At 36.2% G+C, this 19,041-nt stretch overlaps 1 protein-coding gene across 5 annotated transcripts in view; it reads left to right on the top strand.

The window, feature by feature from the left end:
* Window positions 1-19,041, top strand: part of NFIB (nuclear factor I B) — a 236,768-nt gene that overhangs the window by 215,654 nt on the left and 2,073 nt on the right. For 3 of the 5 annotated variants that reach the window (XM_032635672.1, XM_032635671.1, XM_032635670.1), the window contains one exon: window positions 14,561-19,041. This exon is cut by the window's right edge. In XM_032635672.1, the coding sequence (XP_032491563.1) occupies window positions 14,561-14,578 (18 nt within the window). In that variant the 3' untranslated portion in view covers window positions 14,579-19,041. Of the gene's footprint in view, window positions 1-847; window positions 937-14,560 lie in introns of all 5 variants that reach the window. The other 2 variants (XM_032635669.1, XM_032635668.1) reach the window with 1 other exon arrangement.

Raw genomic sequence — 19,041 nt, 5'->3', positions numbered from 1 at the left:
AAAGCCAGATAAGTTTACTTTCTTAAGGATAAAAATAAGCAATATATCTTTTCAATAAATCTGCTAGCACTGTAGGGCAGCTGTTAACCAAACAGAGCTGGATAGGGTTACTGGAACAACCTCTGAAGGGCAGAGCTGATGATTTGGAGATCTGGGAAGAATTCGTTTCAGCTTGTATTCAGCGCATTCCTCACTCTATTCAGATGTGGTAAAGTATTTCCAATGCCATTACTCTGAGTTTAAAATAAAAGTAGAAACTCTTATCAACTCTGTCTGAAAAAAAAAAAAAAAGCCACTTTGAATAAAACAAAATTAGTAAACATCTAAAACTGAATCCCTTGATGCTTCTAAACGTAAGTTAGGGAGGATGTTCATAAGGTGGGACCCTTCTCCTCTAAACTGCATGTCTTCTGTGTTTTGCAAACTGCATGCTTAAAAGTTATTGATTATTTTACTCAGTGCAGATTATTTGGTATGTTACATATTTTTAAAAGCTTTTAAAATTTTTTTTTCTAAAATATTTCTCTCTACTGAACATTAACGTTTGCTTTTATTTCAGCACATTTTGTACTCTAATTAATGTCTAATTGTTATGTTCTAAGCACTCATTTCTCTTGTATGCTTTAATTAATAGAGAAGCATATTGCAATAGCTTTTTCTGAAAAACAGTCTAGGAATTTTGCTTTTCAGAGTAAGGTTTTCTTTTGCTCTTTTTTTTTTTTTTAAGTTGCCTCTTGGGAAAGTAAGGTTAATGCCATGTACGGTACTAGTTTGCATGTGTTCATTTAAATACTAAAAACTGTAGTACTGCTCGATCCATATCTGACTGCTAGGTTTCAATTGACAGCTGAGGATTTGTGACTGGACCATGAATCAAAACGGCAGGCATTTATACCCCAGTACCAGTGAGGATACATTGGGAATTACTTGGCAAAGGTAACATTTTAATTATTTCCAACCCTACACTTACACCTAAAATTACATGAGCTATAGTGTTTGTTTCTAACTAGCTTTACAGAAAGTATATATATGTTAAAATTTTAGTTGTTTTGGCTATATCGTCCTTCTCTCCCTACCCTCTTCCTTTATTTCTCATTTAGATGCAACTTCAAATTAATTGGAGATTAGAGCATATGCTAATTGGTGACTGGAATTCCTAAGTGCTGTCAAATGTTGTAAACGATTTATAATAGTGGGGGGAGGTGGGGAGGAGGGGATTTGACACTTAGATTTTAGGAACTGAAAAATGAAATCACAATTTTAGGGAAGATTTTTTTTCAGCTGTCTGAGGAAAAAGCATGGGGTTTTCACATTATAGATTCTTCTCATTTCAGTTCTTTTTCTTTACTGTTAACTTTAAGCCATTTTACTATTCATTTACTCCCCTCTCAGAGGGGAAAAGCTAACTAAAAGAAAAATTTCAAATCAGTCAATTTAACTGTTATTAGCAACACTCATGAATTTTGGAGTGGGGGGATTGTTGGAATCAATAGCTAGGGAAGGAATTTTGTTTAAGTAAAGTTTTAACTTCTTTTTATACATTGATGTGAATCACGGAGAGCTGGCTTTATTTGGTTGGCTGAGAAAATCATTCTAAAACTTCGTTTTCGAAACCAGTTTTGATATTGTCTCACGTACTGGTTTTAGAAAGTAAGTAGTGCTAATTCAGCTTCTTATGAATTATTTCAATAAAGAATAAATTGTGTCAAATTGACAAATTAAATGATTAAAATTCATGGTATAATCTTATGTAATGAGATAAAAATTTACAGAAGAGAGTGAGGTAATCCCATAAGGAGTTCAACAGAAGTAGAGCCAACATAATTTTCCAACTGTGTTATGACTGTCATCCTCTCTTTACTAAGCGTCCCTGTGTTAAAAGTACATACTTGGGTATCAGTTGTAAAAGTGCTGCGCATCTCCATATGCTTCATAGAAACTGCTGAAGAGTAAAGTTTCAAAGAATGAAATTAATGAAATGCCCACTTTTTTCTTAGGTAAAAATTAAGAAAATTAGTTGGATTCTGTTTTAAAAGCCTGTTGACTTTTTATTAATTCACTACCTGAAATGAATGCCATATGACTTTTCCTCTTTTTAAAGATTAGTATAACATCCTCTTTAAAATGTGTACATTTTTACCTATTTTGATTTTTTTCCACGAAGCTTATATTATTCCTCCATTTGGAAAAAATACAATATATACTTACAAAAAAGAAGATAAACTCAATGAAAGAAGATAAACTATTTATTTAAATAGTCTTTATTAGTAAGTATTTTAAAATTTAATTTGATTCAACTTGATAACACAATATTTGGATCTAATTTTATTTATCCTTATATTCCATGCTCTGTTGGTTGGCTAAGTGGCCCATTTCTACATACAAGCCTAACATATTTAGAAAAAATTGCAAGTCAGATGGAAAGAACTTGTGTTTTTAAATGTAGCTATAGCTGTGTGAACTTCCCAATCTGTGGATTACTGATTGACATTTACTTATCTAAAATTGGGTAGTATTGCTAAAGTACATTAAAGTGAAATAAGGATATAAATTATTGAAGACTTAAACTATAACTGTACCTAGTTCGTAGTGATGTTTCAACTCAAACATTGTTACCCCCAAAAGGAAAAGGTGAGTGGACAGTGAATCACCACAGAACACAGGTATTGGAGTGAATTAATATGACGACTAAACTCAGTTCTTAGGAGAGCATTGTTCATCTTACAAATCATCTTCTTGGTGAAAAAGTGGTGTGGTCATCAGTTTCAGGTCATAATCAGAAAAAAAAAAAATGGAATTCATGTAGTTAAGACTTATTTTCTCTCTCAAAAATAATTTTTTTGGATTAGCAGACCATGATATATAGAATGGCCTTAGTGCTTCAAAAAGCTTGATGAAGGTAGCTTTTGGTTTGTTTCTTCCCTTTTTATCATGATTCAGAGGGCACATAATTGATAACGGCAGGCGTCACGTTCATGCATTCAACAGGTATTTATTGAATCTCTGTGGTGGGCAGTCCCAGACACACTGTGACTGATACAGACCCTCACCGTTCTTAAAATCCGAGTATCATACAGTTCAGAGTAAATGTGCTCAGATGCGACAGGAATTTGCTTTGCTTTGTTATACTTATCAAAAATAGGCACACGTGGAGTCCATATTTGATCATAAAATAGGTCATGTCTGTGGCATAACATATTCGTAATTTTTTCATGGTTTATAGTGTGTGTCTTATAGTTATTTAGGAAACTCAGTAGTTTTTTTTTTTCCTAGAAAAGATATTGAAAAAAGAAATCACAAATGTCTGTAACACTACTACTTTTAAGGCAGATAACAGACATCTAAAATCTTCAGGGCACTGCTGCAACTTTAGAATGATCTGAATAAATTAAGAATACATGAGAAATGTCTATCTGTTCAACCAGAGAATTAAATCATTTGCCTTTGTCCTAATGGAATAAAGAAAATATCACGTTATTTTGGTTGTGGTTGTTGCTTTTTGTTTTGAACGAAAGGCAATCCCCGGAGACTTTGTGGTAGCAAAGGACAAAGCAAAGAAGGTGTTTTGGTTTTGCTTTGTTTTGATAGTTGTTTGCTACCATTACCTTCTTCGTATAATCACTTGTCCATGGTCGCCCCCTTTTCTGCCTTGTGCCCATCCTTCTGTAGAGGTGTTTCCATGTCAAAGCAGCTCCTTCTTCAGGGCTGAAAATGGCAGTGCTGAGGGAGCTGAGTGAGTATAATCAAAACTGGAAGACTTCCTCCACCCTCCTCCCTCTCCACACGTCCCCCACCCCCAATGTATAAACATTCTCTTCAGAACCAAAGCTGACTCCGTTGGAAAGTTTTCACAGACTTATTAAGTTGCAACCCTGAAGGTGTTCTGTTGTTTTGACCTTAGAATTTTGTGAGCCATTTGTGTGTGTGTGTGTGTGTGTGTGTGTGTGTGTGTGTGTGTGTGTGTTGCTTGCGTCTTGAAAATGTGAATTGTTTTCTAACCCAAAGGTCACGTACTGCAGTCAACCCAGAGTGAAATCCCTTGGTGGAGGGCTTACTTCTGCTTGAGGCTGGAGGGGCTCAGCTCTTAGCCGGGTAATAGGTGATGATGAGTTGCTTATGTTGTTCATAAGGGTACTGTTGTGTCTGTGCTTTGTCCTCTGATGTGGACAAGTTACACTGCTACATATGTGAGTTATGTGGGTATAAACAAATACAGCAGTTAACTCCCTAACTGGCTTTCTTTCTTGAAACTATAGCCAGAACATAGCTTGTACTAGCAAATATGAAAGAGCAATATAATTGAATGAACAAGAAAGCCAAAGGACAATCCAAGAATAACATAAACAGAAGTTATTTAAAAACGTTGGAGGTAGTGCTTTATGCAAAAGAGAAACTGGATTTATTGTTTCATTCCCTCTTCTCCCTCTTCACCCCTTTCAAGAAAAGGCAAAGCCACAAGTGAGTGGCTGTATGTGTCTGATGGCTTCTATAAACATAGCAGCAGCCTTCAGATGGCTAAAATAAACATGTGTGTGTTACTGAAGGATATGTTTACACAAACCATTTGCTCAGCCTCTGAAATAATGAATAAACGAAGATTTTACTGAAATAATTGGAGGGATTTTTGTGTTTCTGCTGATGCCATAATTGAATGGCACCGAAGAGACTTTTATCAGCCATTTTCCATGTTACATGTGTTAGCAGTTCCTTTCTATGAGTTGAATACTTCATTCTGTAGTTACTTTACACATGTTTTTGTAAGAAATTGTCGTTTATTACTGCAATTCTAGAGAGTTGTTTGATTTCTCAGGAGAAATTTAGCAGCCAGTAAAGATTATTTGAATCTGGTTGGTCAGGAGAAGGAGGGCAAAAAAAGAAGGAGTAATAGCGTTCATTTCATACATCTAAGCCTGTTTGCATAACCCTGTCCTCAACCATGTACCATTTTCACTGCTTTGTCCATAAAATTTTCTTTGTAAGATATATGTCCTCAACGACTCAAGAATGAATATTTAAACAAAATAATTTTCAGTATTGTGGTGCAAACTATGTTTGTATGTAAACATATGTATATGTGTGCCGTGTATGTGTGTGCATGCGTGTACACATGTGCACATGTGTGTATACACGCGGCACATGTATGATAAGGGTAATATGTAATTAAAGGGCTTTACGTAATGCTAATAGTTAACCTGTATTTCAACATTATACCTAGACCATCCCTACAAATTCACTAGGTTAGCATTTCCTGCTTTCAGTTTGTTATCTTGACACATAACTACAGTACAACAGCTGGGTTGTTCCTGGAGTTCCTGGGGGGAGCTTTATTCTCAGAGTGCTGAATTTCCTTTTCAGCTGTCAGCTCTAAAGTGTGTTCAAAATGTTCAACTTTTTACACACCATTCTGGGCCCCTAGAACCACTCTGGGACTATGATAGAAATGCTGATAAGGTAGATGAATGGAAGAATCCCCTTCAAGGAGGGGAGTTGCAAAAGCCAAAATTGCACATGACCATTGTTTGGGAACCAGGGCTGCTAAGTAGCGTTGTTCTTTGTACTTGGATATTCTATTTAAAAGAATTACTTCTCCATTTACATAAAAGTTACTTGTACCTGTTATGAAATCAAAAATTTAAATGTGATCGTTCTTAAAAATGATCTTTATCTGGTGTTTACACACACGCAGTATCTGTAATCTGGCTGTTGAAAAATACATTGGGATTTGTTGCAGTTTTGCCTAACTTTCTCCGTTTGTAAAGAAAGATTTGCACAACACAGCGTTTCCTTTTTATCTAGGAAACTCTTCAGAAGACTTCCTAAGAAATTAATTGTATTCCAGCCAGACTTGCATGCTGCCATCCCACAGGAAATGGGTCAGCAATCCATTAAGATGCCATTAGATAATCTAATTTGGAGCTTAATCTCTAAATTAACCATGCTCCATACTTGAAGCATACTTGAGAGAAAGAAAAAAAGTTTACGTTTGAATCGATAGGGGAGCCGAAGCGTGAAGAAGGCTGTTTGTTTTTTCTGTAGCCGTGGTCACGTCTCAAGCCGTCTGGTAACCAGGAGAAACCAGACATGATGTAATTCCAGATTGAACTTGAACTTCAGGGACTTAGGATAGGGGAACAATGGACCATAGGAATCAATAATGTCCATTTTCCACATGATTATGTTTGGAGCTTTAAGTTAACCTTTATGGGAGAAGCAGCAGGATCTGCAGTGTGACCAAAATGGGATGACCCAGAGACAAGATGTTAGAGGAAAGAAAACAACTTTTTCCGCGATATTTTCTGAGCAGCGCTGCAGATTCCAGCAGGATTAGAAAAGTTCCCGCTCTGCAGTAAACCAGTGGCCTGTTCAGAGCACTCTTTGTTCGCTTAGGTAGGACAAACTTAATCTTACGTTTCCTGTCAGATGATTTTTGGCTGTACTGCGGGAGAAGGAGGAACATGATGCCGAAAATTCCCAAATGTAAACCTTGCTGATTAACCCTTTGCAATGAAAGAAGTATATTAAACACCTCCTTGATTTGAAGATGTTTCATGGAAAGTACCATATTTACATATGTATTAGTTCCCTGAGAAATCAGCTCTGTCAGTGGCCAGCGCACCCTTTAGTAACTTACTTTTTGATTCTCATGTTTGCTAGTGCTGTTAGAAGGTATATAGTGAATTTTCAGTCATATTTACTGAGATAACAAAGCATATGAATGAGTAAACGTGATAATAAACGTAATGACAAATTACAAAAGGAGAAAAAGTTCAAGAAATTGAAGAACACAAATTTTGAATATTCAGAAATTGCAGACAGCTACAATTATTCTCTCCTTTGTTAATTTTTGTTTTATGAGAAGGAAGGTTTTTTTGCACATGTGAACAGAGTAGCAGGCATAACACAAAAACATGTTCAGTTCCTTAATCATTTTTGATTTTATGCTTAGGAATTCTGAGACAAAAAAGTTCTGTCCTTTAGAGGTGAAATTGTGCAAATAACACTGATTTTTGCTTTTCAATGAAAATCATTTGGGAAAGAATCACATTCTGCTTTTGTATAAAACTTACATTTCTATTTAATTTGGTATGCCTTGGGTGATTTTCTCTAGTGAAAGGCACTATTTGGAAGCACTATTTTTGTAGGGAATTTTGTCTGCTGTTGAAGACTCACATATGCTAATAAGGGGAGCTGTAGCACTTGTAACAATAGCACTGAAAAGGAGCCCGGGGATAGAAAGGAATACAGACTAGAGAAAGAGGATGGAAATCCACACGTAGGATTCTCCGCTGTGGTGCAGTCTGTGGGAGGAGATCAAATCGCTACTTTGAGCCTCATAATTCTATATTTTTAATTGACTAAAACCTCACACAGCTACATAGCTTGTTAGATACATATGCGTCTGTGTACTGTAATTTATTTACAATTAGTCATCTTCATAGTAAATCTCTATCTTCCATTTGCAGTTCTAAAACATGAAAAATATGGAACACAGTTTTTAGGGTTTTTTTTTTAATTTGGCCTGTTCAGGGGAAGAGTATTTTTCCTACTTATGTCTAAAGTAAACATTTTAAGGAAATAAGTTTGTATTACTTTCAAGTATATAGATTGCCTTGTTGAAGGGTCTTCTAGGATTTTGTAAGGGCTGTTTACTAAAAGAGTACAGACATTATAATGTACACATTAGGTAATTAGCTGCAGTGGCCCCATACATAAAGGCTCTTCTTGCCCTGTGCTTTGCATTGGATGACATATTTCACTGGCATATGCCATTATTTTATTTAGAAAATGCTAGTACTCACACATAGTAAAGTTAACACACAATCCAGCATGCCCTGATAACAAAACCCACCTGAAACAACTGAATATAAATTAATGAGCTTTGATGGCCTACCGATTGGATATGTTATTTTCAAAATCGTTGGTCCCCAAGGAGTAGCAATAAAGCAGGCTATTTACCTACTTAGTTAAGGAACAGATATGTTTCTCTTTCATTACTATGAAGTGCTGTTGCTTGCAGTTAGAATAATTCCATTGAGACACCTGCAGTTTATGATATTTGGTGTTTCTCAGAGAGCCCACAAGAGTACTTTGCAGTTAGGTAAGAGCCGGCCAGGGAGCTTTCCAATACAGATTGTTACAAATAGTAATAATCATTAGAAATCACCTTGCACGCAAATAGGATCATTCCGATGGCAATAATGATACTTAAAAATGGGGGAAATAAATTGAAGAAACCCAAGACCTGTGTAAAGCACTTTCACTTCTAGTCTAGCTGCATCAGAAGTGGAACGCAACAAGCAAGTTAACTGACATACAGCCACGTCCGTATGTACATCAAAAAAGGTAAATATTGCCTTCAGCTGAAAAGGATCTGGAATTGGATAAATAAAATACAGGTATTTGTGTTGAAATTTGGACCCAAAAGTTATATTCTTTGGGAATTTCAGTGTGCCTAAATGATTTGGGCCTCAATTCATAGAATCTCTTGTATAATTCAAGGATAATATGAATTCTTGCTTAGTAATATAAGTAGTGTGTTTCACAGAAGAGGGAGATTAGGTGAAGTGTAGTGGGTAAGAATGTAGGTTTTAGAACCACGCTGCTAGATTTCAAATCCTGGCTTCTACAATCTAACAGCAGCAGGGGTTGAGCAAGACACAACTTCCCAGCTTCAGTTTCCTCATCTGTAAAGTCAGAATAATAATGGTACTTTTCTCGTAAGTGTATTATGAGGATCGAAAGCTTTAAAGTAGGTCTAGCACGTAGATCAGTGCCTGGCAAATGCACACACTAGGTAAGTGCTAGCAACCAGTATATTCAATAAGTACCATTTTCTTTGTTCTAATACATTAATGAATTCTTAGATATATTCTTTATGTATAATAATTTATGTAATAATTCCTAAACATATGGGTACTTAAATACTACCCATATATTCCTTCCCCTGGTCTGATGGAGCATTTTTTCATAAGACACAGTCTGCAGCATTTGTGTTATATTGAAATAAGCCGCCAATCCAAATGCACACATCCAGGACAGCATGGTTTCTAACTTAATACTTAATTAGCCTGCCCTTGATTGGTTTTTCCAGGTAGATTTTAGCTATTAATAGGGACAATTTTTTTATTGTGCATTTTGGGAGAGATACTAATACCTGTGTGTTCATATTATAGTAACAAAATTAGAAATGTTTAGCCAAGGAAATAATAAACTTTCCTTCTTGGGGGTATTTGAAACAGGTACAGTGGAATTAAGGGCAAATCCTGCTTTTAAATTAAGGTATTTATTTAATTTATTTTCCATGCTTTCTGGGCCATTGCTTATTTTATTGCTATCTATAAGTAATGTGGCTACTGGTACAGTTGAGGTATGTATGAATATATACAATTCTTGGTGTTTCATTCCCGTAATATTTTTTTAAGCTTCTTAAAAGAGTACTTACTATCTTTAAAGCAAATATGGTAGTCTTATGATTAAATCAGTATGTAAAATCTGAATGGGTGATATGATTATTCCCCTGAAAAGTATTAGTACACTGGATACTTTGACATTTCATAAAATGTTTGACAAATGGGTTGCCCAACCCATTATCAGATGCACACAGACTAGTAATAAATGAATTTTGCCATTCTTCAATTAGCTTTTATTTCAGGACGAATAGTTGAAGGAAGCCTTTGACTTTGGTTCTTTACTAAACTTATGACTCCATATATGTTTATTTGGTACGCCATGGTTCTTGAGTGGGTACCAAGTTAAAAGCTAAGGACCCAACCCTTTTTGGCCTAGAATACACAGTCACAGAATGCATAATTTTTATAAAGCACAACCAAGTCAAATGTTGACTTGTCCAGAGGAGTTTTCTCAGTTTCTTTCTTTGAAAGGTACAGAGTCTCTTTACTCCTTGTAGATGCAAAGACTAGCCATTTTATCCAGTTTGTCCCGGATAAGAAATATATAGTGTATCATTTTTAAAAAGAAGAAGGAGGTATCTTCTTCCTCCTTAATCCTTACCATAACGTCACTCTCAACTAGCTTTGTTCTCAAAGGAGATAGATATATCAAATTTCAGATTTGCTAGATCACCCAGACGGATCACATATTCTGTGCACAAGTCTGCTGCAGCACTAGCCAGCTGTGTGGGGCATGGGAAATTCATTGTCTCCTGAAGCAAATACATTTTGCCTTCAGAAGACTCTGTTCAAAAGTTCTTTTGAATGTTTGGTCAACGTCTAACTTCCCAGGGAAGCAGTATAATAGTTAAATGGCCATGGGAATCAGAACTGATTCATATCTGAGATCTAGGTGGGTAACTTTGGATGAGTTTAAGCCTCAACTTTCTCATCTGTGAAAAGGGGATAATGATGGCAATTTCAAGAGTTCGTTGAGAAAATTAAGTGACATAGCATATGTAAAACACCCAAGATAGCACCTTGTTCATAGTAGGCCCTCAGCATGGTATCTTCTGGAAGTTTCTGCCTTTACACTAATTCTGTCTACCTGAACCGTATGGAACAAGTCTATGTTTCTTTTCAACTCAACTATCATGTCTTCCCTGTTTCCGTTTAATGTTCCTCAAATGACATGATTTGGTGAGTTTCTTCACCAAAGAAATGCCATAGAGTTTGTTTCTCTTGAAGATCGATGCCTAGAAGAAACACAATGCTTCTGAGATAGTCTGATCAGTATAAAATGAAGCCGTACCATCACCTACCATTAATGCATCTTAAGGTCAAAGTAATTTGTTTGTTTGTTTCTTTCCTTTGGTGGGGGGGGGGGGCGGCAGCCACATCATACATTTGATAAGAATCACATGAAAATATGATCCATGATATCAGATGTATTAATTTTTCCTGTAATTTTTATTTAACTTTATTTTATTTTTAATGAAATATCTCATTATATACTTAGAGCGTACGTAGAGTAGAAGTCACTTGGGTGAATTCTGCTTTGTGTTAAAGTGTTGTCAAAATATTTGGGGCTTTTTTTTGTGCCTGATTTTCCACGAAGTACTTGTATTCTTTTCTCTTTTTACTAGTATGGCAGGTATATATATATTTTTTTTGTTTTGTTTTTGTTGTTGTTGTTGTTTTTGCAATACGCGGGCCTCTCACCGTTGTGGCCTCTCCCGTTGCGGAGCACAGGCTCCGGACGCGCAGGCTCAGCGGCCATGGCTCACAGGCCCAGCCGCTCCGCGGCATGTGGGATCTTCCCGGACCGGGGCACGAACCCGTGTCCCCAGCATTGGCAGGCAGACTCTCAACCACTGCGACACCAGGGAAGCCCAATATTTTTTAAAGATGTGCTTTCAACTTTCAGTCATGCTCATCTTCTGTTTGCCTTAAAAAAAAAAAAAAAAAAAAAAAAGGTGATTTGGCAATGGAAAATGTAATGAAGACCAAGTAAATGAAGTGTTTGAAGATATATTGCTGAAGTAGCTTAATTTGACTTTGAATATTTTCAAATCTTTCAATTGAGAGACTCTCATCTCTTAATAGACAGAGACACAGATTATTGGATTGAACATAAGGTTGTCCATATAATTTTCATTCTATTAGAAATTAAAATGATTAAGCATTTTACATGTAACTAGTTGTATATGTACATAAATATGAAAGTGTGTTTATTTTATCCATGCTGGCAATCATTGACATTGACTTATGTAGAGAGAGTTGATATGTAAAAAGCACTGTTAAATTTTTACCTGAAAAACTATGAGATTTGAGGCATTGTCTTTTAGAAATTAAATGATCTAAGTTATTTTGTTTGGTTAAACATTTTTCTTTGCACTGTTATAATCTTTGAATTAGTTTTACCAGTTTTTTTTTCAACGGGACTACCAAAAAGCTCTAAAAAATGTCTGTGCCTTACAGTTCTGTATTTAACCTACAGATTGGCAATAAGAGACTTGTAAGCTCATATATGGGGTCTGCATAGTGTTAATGTCTGAGATTTATTTTCCCCCAAAGGTTCATAAACAGTATTGACAAATATATCACACACTGCAATTTTGACGTGGTCATAATGTAGCATGGGAGGTTTGAAAGGTTTAAATAAACATCTAAATTGAATTTGTTAGCTCTTCTGCAGCAAGAGTCCTGTTAGTCACCAGCATCTATGTATTTTTATCAAGAATTTTCCATAAACTAACAATACATGTCTCTTCTAAAGAACTGAGTAAGAAAGCTACTGCAAAATAAACCCTGAATTCCTGTCTTTTCTGCCATTGATCAGTAGACTTCTCCATTTAAGGAGTCACATCTATTTTCAAGCATTAAAATACACGTTATTTTCCTAAAATATGCAGTTTCTAAATGACTTCCTAGAGCCCATTTAATTTGGGACTCGTTAATTTTGCAAAGTTATTTACTTGTCGTTGACATTTTCTTTTACTGTCAAGGATTATCAATTTGAGCTAGTCTTTTTATTTTGTATACATGCTTCCTGCTTTAGGTTAAAAATAATGGAGATCCATTTTTGTCATTTATTTGTTGAGAAATAATTAGCATCAGCTATGGCCAGCAATGAGGATTGATAGGATAAGGTCATTTTCTTTAGAGATCTTACCTTTCAGTAAGTAAGATAATCATAGATAACAGATAATTATGATATGAGGTAGTGCTATATAGAAGTACTATGTGATCAAGTGCAGTAGGACAGTGGAGGGAAAATGTTTCATGATGCATCACGTAACACTCTTCCCAATCAGTGGTGCAAAATGCAGAAATAATTGTTGAAGATGTGTGTGGGAAGAGAGAAATAATGTGAAAACAGTTAAGTCTCTTAGAAAAGGTTTCAATAACAACTTTTTATTCTATAGAATTATGATTTTTTATCCTATAATGACATATCTTTTTATTTGAATTTTTTGTTTCAAGTATTATACGATTTTTCCTGCATAGTTAATTTTTGTTAACACTAAACATCTCTAATGTTAAGTTCAGAGATGCCTATTTTCTTATTATAGGGGCCAAACTGCAATGTACTCATGAAACTATGTGATTATGAGCAACACTTTTAAAAAAGATATAGTTGGGTGTGATTTGGAATATTTCATTGATTTGCCTGTTGTTAATCCAAAAATTTACTGAGCACCTACCATGTACCAGTTACTGTATTAGATGGAGAACAGAAAGAGAAATGGACTTTGTTATTATGGATCTCATACTCTAATCACAAAATCCCTTTAGCATAAAAGGTCACTGTGAATATTTTTCTGTTAAAATATTAACTCAGAAGTATGTACCTAGACGTGATAATAAGCCTCTTTATTTGTTTAAAAGTGTCATGAGAGTAAAAAGTTACATACCAAGTTCTTTTTTTTTTTTTAATCCAAGCCTTTTCTTTTTGGGGGGTAGAGGGAGTAGGTAGGAAAATTGTTCCTTCAAGGTAATATTCCATAAAGGTTTTTGTACCTTTGGAATTTAAATATGAAAAAATGAGGGTGTCTAGCTTGATACCTACCATAGTAGAATCCATCTCACCTCATGGCTCCAAAAGTAAAGAAAAGGATATAAATTAAATTTAAAGGATAAATTAAATTTAAAACATTGAAGTTGTATTTCCATGCCAGACGATGACAAAACTGGGTCTGGAATTGTCAGTTGGATGTTTTCTTGTTTCATGATTATTTATGCAGCTGTTACTTAGCGGACATTAGTTCCTAGTTGAATGTTGAAACAAATAATGCATCTGATTAGGTATACCCAGAATGTATGTTATGGGGTTGTTTTGTGACATGTAGGTGTCGTGTTATTTTCCTCTGTATGATACTTGTTTAATGAGAGATTATGCCAGTAGCAGTTAGAGAACTGTTTTTGTTTTATACAGCCCCAAATACGACATCGGTGAAATTAGAGTTGGTTGGAGAGGGGCAGGCCCCTCCTCTGCTTACTCCCTCCCTGTGGGGCTTCTCCCAGGCTGCTCTCCAGACTCCCAAACTCACAGCAGCGGGGATGTAGAGACATGACTGATGCGGAGGGACAGGGGATGCCCTGGCTTCTGGTGTCAGCTTCCAACTACACATTATGCACTGGCCTTCCGAAAAATGTATTTTCTCTTATTGTGAAGGGAAAAAAAATCTCTTTCATTATGGCTTTCAATTTTATTCAGCCGATAGGCAGGTGAAAAATTGAAATACATCACAACTGCTGGTGAATTAAAACAAGATCAGAGTATTGCTTGCAAAGTATGTTGGCACTGTTGTAGATTTGCTCTTTTCTTTCTCTTTTTTTTTGACAAAAAATCATATTATATTTATATCAAAGTAGACCAAGTATTTTAGGAAGAGTATCCTCAATCAGAGTTTAATAACTATGGATGAGTCTTACTCGAGTTTTTTTTCACAATTAGTCTTACCATCCGTGAAGGAAATAGACCATGTAGCTTACATACGTATAATGTTTATAATTTAGCACATGTATCTCATATTAAACTGCAATTTGGAAAAAAGCTATTGTAGTAATTTGATGCCTATGGAATTTATATTTCTAATATTGCTGTAGAGTAACGTTGTATTTTTTCTTTTTCTCTTCCTTCCCTCCTGCCCCTCTCCTGCCAACAGTCCTGGTACCTGGGCTAGCTTGGTTCCTTTCCAAGTATCAAATAGGACACCCATCCTACCGGCAAATGTCCAAAATTACGGTTTGAACATAATCGGAGAACCTTTCCTTCAAGCAGAAACAAGCAACTGAGGGAAACATGAAATACAACACTAGTTTAAGAAATTTAAAAAAAAAAAAAAGGAAAAGAGAAGACTGGACAAAACAAAACAAACAAAAAGGGAGAAAGGAAAGAAACTGAAGAAAGAAGATAATAGACCAGCAATCGCAGCACTTACAATCACTAATTCCCTTAAGGTTGAAACTGTAATGACATAAAAAGGGTCGATGATATTTCGCTGATGGTAGATCGCAGCCCCTGCAAAGTAGCCTTTGTTACATGAAGTCCGCTGGGAAATAGATGTTCTGTCTCTATGACAATATATTTTAACTGACTTTCTAGATGCCTTAATATTTGCATGATAAGCTAGTTTTATTGGTTTAGTATTCTTGTTGTTTACGCATGGAATCACTATTCCTGGTTATCTCACCAACTAAGGCTAGGAGGCGGCATCAGAAGTGCTGGGTGACAGAGCCATGAGCCAGCCATTTTATAAGCACTCTGATTTCTAAAAGTTAAAAAAAATATATATGAAATCTCTGTAGCCTTTAGTTATCAGTACAGATTTATTAAATTTTGGCCCTTAACCCAGCCTTTTCCAGTGTGTAACCCAGTTTGAAATCTTAAAAAAAAAAGAAAAAAAAAAAGAAAAAAAGAAAAAAAAAAAAGAAAAAGAAAAAAGGAAAAAAAAAACAGTTTGAACACAAAGGCTCTATGGAAGAAATGCCTCTATGTAGGTGAAGTGTTATCTCTGCATGCAACAGTAAAAATTAATATAATAGTTTCCCCACAAAAGAAACACTTAACAGAGGCAAGTGCAATTTATAAATTTATATCTAAAGGGGAATCATGATGATAAGTCCTTCAGCCCTTGGACTCTAAATTGAGGGGATTAAAAAGAATTTAAAATAATTTTGAACGAATTTATTTTCCCCTCAGTTTTTGAGGGCAGTAAAAAGGCATTAAATCAAGACAAATCATGTGCTTGAGGAAAAAAAAATTAATGAAAACACAGCACTTATGTTGGTTTAGCTGCAGCCTCCTTGGAGGTAGAATTTATTTATTTAAAATTACTGGTTGCATCAAGAACCCATAGGGTGTACAAAAGGTTCTATAAAATCTGCATTCTAGAGACAAAGAGGCAGGCAAATCCATGTCACAAGGGTAAAGCTTACAGTTTACAAACTGGGAACGCCAGGGTGTAGGATATAAAAATGCACTCTTGAGAAAACAAATGTAATCAGGGTGCTGAATACTTGCATGGTGCTTTCAGACATTAGCCTTGTTCAACAAATTTCTTGTATTGACAGATCTGTGGTGTGCATGGGCAGACACATTTTTGCCTCTATGTCTCTTAAAATTTTAATTAAAAATACTCTTTCCAGTAATCCTAATTTGCACGAAGATATAATGTCCACATTACGTGCCTTGCCTTGAAATCTAAAAAACAAAAAAAACACAAAAAAACACAAAAAAGTGACATCACTACACTTGTTTTGCTGCATTTATTATCATTTTAAATCTTTACCATTTTTATGACAAAATATTTTGTACTCCAGACGAAGAAAAATGTGTGACATCATGGATTTTTTAGACAGTTATACCTTTATCTCACATTTATAAAGCATATCATGGCTGTGTATAGTTGCCGCTTAAAAATTGTAATCGACCAGCAATATTTTCAGTATTTTGGTGTTTTTTCTATTAACCTTTCATGTTTTTCATCTTCCAATTAATATTTGGGGGGGAGGGATTTCAAATTTATACGAATTATGCAATACCAAGTTTTGCCTATGTAGGTAGTGCTTTTAGCTGTATTGGTTATTATAGGTAAGTACACAGATTTAAAAAAAAAATAATGTATGCTTTTTTTTTGTTTGTTTGTTTTAATTGACCAAAGTGGGTACTGCTATTTTTGCAGTGTGATGAGGTCCTTTTGTGTACTGAGAGATGGACAGGGGATTTCTTTTAATATACATATATATATATTCTGGGGTGGGTGGGAGGATTTTTAACACTTTACAGTGTAGCTGTGAAACAGTGCACCCTGAGATGGGCCTGGGCTGCACAGCGACTGTTCTGCCTACTGTGAGAAACTTCAACTTCACAGGTTTCCCTCTCAAACTCCCCACCTGGGGTGCAAGCGGAACTCCTTTCTGCTTTTCATAGCAACAGAGTAAGCGCAAGCAAACACAACCAATTCACCTGGAGGCAGACTTGGCTTAAAACAAACGGTCTTATCTTTTTTAGGGGGGGGGCATGGTCGTTTTTCTTGAAAGTTCCGGATCCACAGTGGAGAGTGAGCCTGTCTCATAGTTAGCAAAGATAGTCGTTGAAAAGTACATCTAGCAGATGTTTCAACTTCGGGGCTGAGCATACTTTCTCCTCTAAACTATGCCGTCCTGCTGGAGGGGGTGGTCCCGCATCCTTTCCCCACCACTTTCCTTCCCCATTTCTTCATTTCATGAATGTTAGTCTGTGATTTACCTGGGACTCACTACTTCAAAAGGACGGTAGTGCGCTTGGAAATTTTTTTTAATATCCAGGAGATTGAACAGAGGGCTATTATTACATGTATTCGGACTTCTAGATTAACATCAAAGTTCAGTTTTTAAGGAACAAAAATAATAAGTCTTGTTAAGTTTTCATTTTACCTGCCCTTTTTAAACAGAGAACCAGACTAGAAGGGAGATAGAGAATTTTTAGAAATGAATTTTCCTGTGGATGAATTAAGCCCATTAGATGCTGATGGGATTTTTGTTTTTAAGGGATGGTACCTCAAGTATATATTGGATTTAATTTCCCCGGAGGGCTAGAGGGTGAATGGAGGCTGGTTCTACTTTACTCTGCCCCACTGCCCGCCCCCCCCCCCCGCCCCCCCCCCCAGTCCCATTGAGGGAATTCATTACGAGGGGGAAAACCTTTTAGAATTAGTGACACATGGTGGGCTGTCCTGAGGAGCCCCGACCCCCTTCCCCCAGGCCATGGCCTAATAAAATAAACTGTCTGTTGTTCTCACAGCATATCATTTAATAATGAATACTTTAGAACAATGCTTATGGGCCTGAGAATTGTGTTTGATTAGCCCTTTCAGTTCGATAGCCCCAATGCTGAAAAGCACAGCAGGAGCCGCAAGTTCAAAAGGAAGTCCAGTCATTTCTGTGATGACTTGCCCTGGTGGAAAACAGATCATCTCAGCCAAGCTCTTCATGTCTCTTCAACCTAGTAGGTGAACAAATCAACCTCACAGGACACGCAGTATTTTTTTAAGAGCAGAGTCGCTCTCTTTTTTTTTTGCCAGTGAATGAGCAGCTCTAGCTAAATAAGTTACACACTGTGGGTATTCCTGCCTGCCTCTTGAATACAAAGGCCTAGTTCAAGTGTTGCTTTTTATTTTTTTTAATCATTTTTTTTTTTCTCCTTTCCTTTTGAGATAAAACTCTTAAAAAGATACTACTCTCTATATAATCTCAAATCCATTTCGGCCTCCTCGTCTTTTTACCAGGAAGTATCTTGTGACTAAGGGCCCCCCCCCCCCCTTGCAGGTCTTGCACGCCCCTCCCCTCCCCAGAACTGCAGAGCTACAGGATGGTGAAGGTCACCCAAGGGCATCAGTAGGGGGTGGCGTCTCCAGCCCCGGCTCCGCGGCACTGTTCAGCTTTCCCTGCGTTGCTTTGCAGCCCACCCCTCACAGTGCCTCTGAAGTGTTTCCTCTGGAGTGACATGAGCGTTTGAGGCTTGTCTAAGGAGAAAAAAGAAAAAGGCAGTGAAGGAGACTGTACATAAAGACATGGCAAAAATCTTAATTATAGCAATATAGTTATGGGGTAATGTTCGGGTGGGCAGCTCCATTAAAAAAAAAATATGTGAATGAATCTGTGAAGCTGCGAGTAGCAAGAAGAGCGAAAGGTCTTCTTCATGAACCGCCTACCTTGTAGACAGTAATTTGTACACTGTATAGTTTTGTTAAGAATTTTTTTTTAAATTAAAATTCCCATGTTTGTAAAGCTAACTTTTTAACAATTATAATGGAACTATATGTTGTTTCCATTTTTAAAGTAAACAAGAATATTCCTTGTTTGGAGACTGGACTTGAGTTAAAACTCTCCAGGCTCTTAAGTTATGTATTAAAAAAAAAAAAAAAATCTGTCCATGTTAGGAGTTATTTCACAGATTCCTGTGCTTGAAAAGCATAGGATACTAATCCTTTAAAAAAGTGTAAATGGAGAAAAGTTATATTTTATGAAGGTTATTTTGTTGTATTTAGTATTGGAAAAGTTGGTTTTCAGAGCATTTCAGAATGTCGGAAGCACCACTGTCTTTTTATTAGTATATACGGCCTTTAGCAAAAGTTTTTGTGATTGTTACGTGATGGTATTTAAG

This window comes from Phocoena sinus, chromosome 6 (assembly GCF_008692025.1).
Source record: "Phocoena sinus isolate mPhoSin1 chromosome 6, mPhoSin1.pri, whole genome shotgun sequence".
In the NCBI taxonomy this organism is placed as follows: Eukaryota; Metazoa; Chordata; class Mammalia; order Artiodactyla; family Phocoenidae; genus Phocoena; species Phocoena sinus.
Note: the sequence above shows the minus strand (reverse complement) of the source record. Positions and strands in the feature narration are given on the sequence as shown.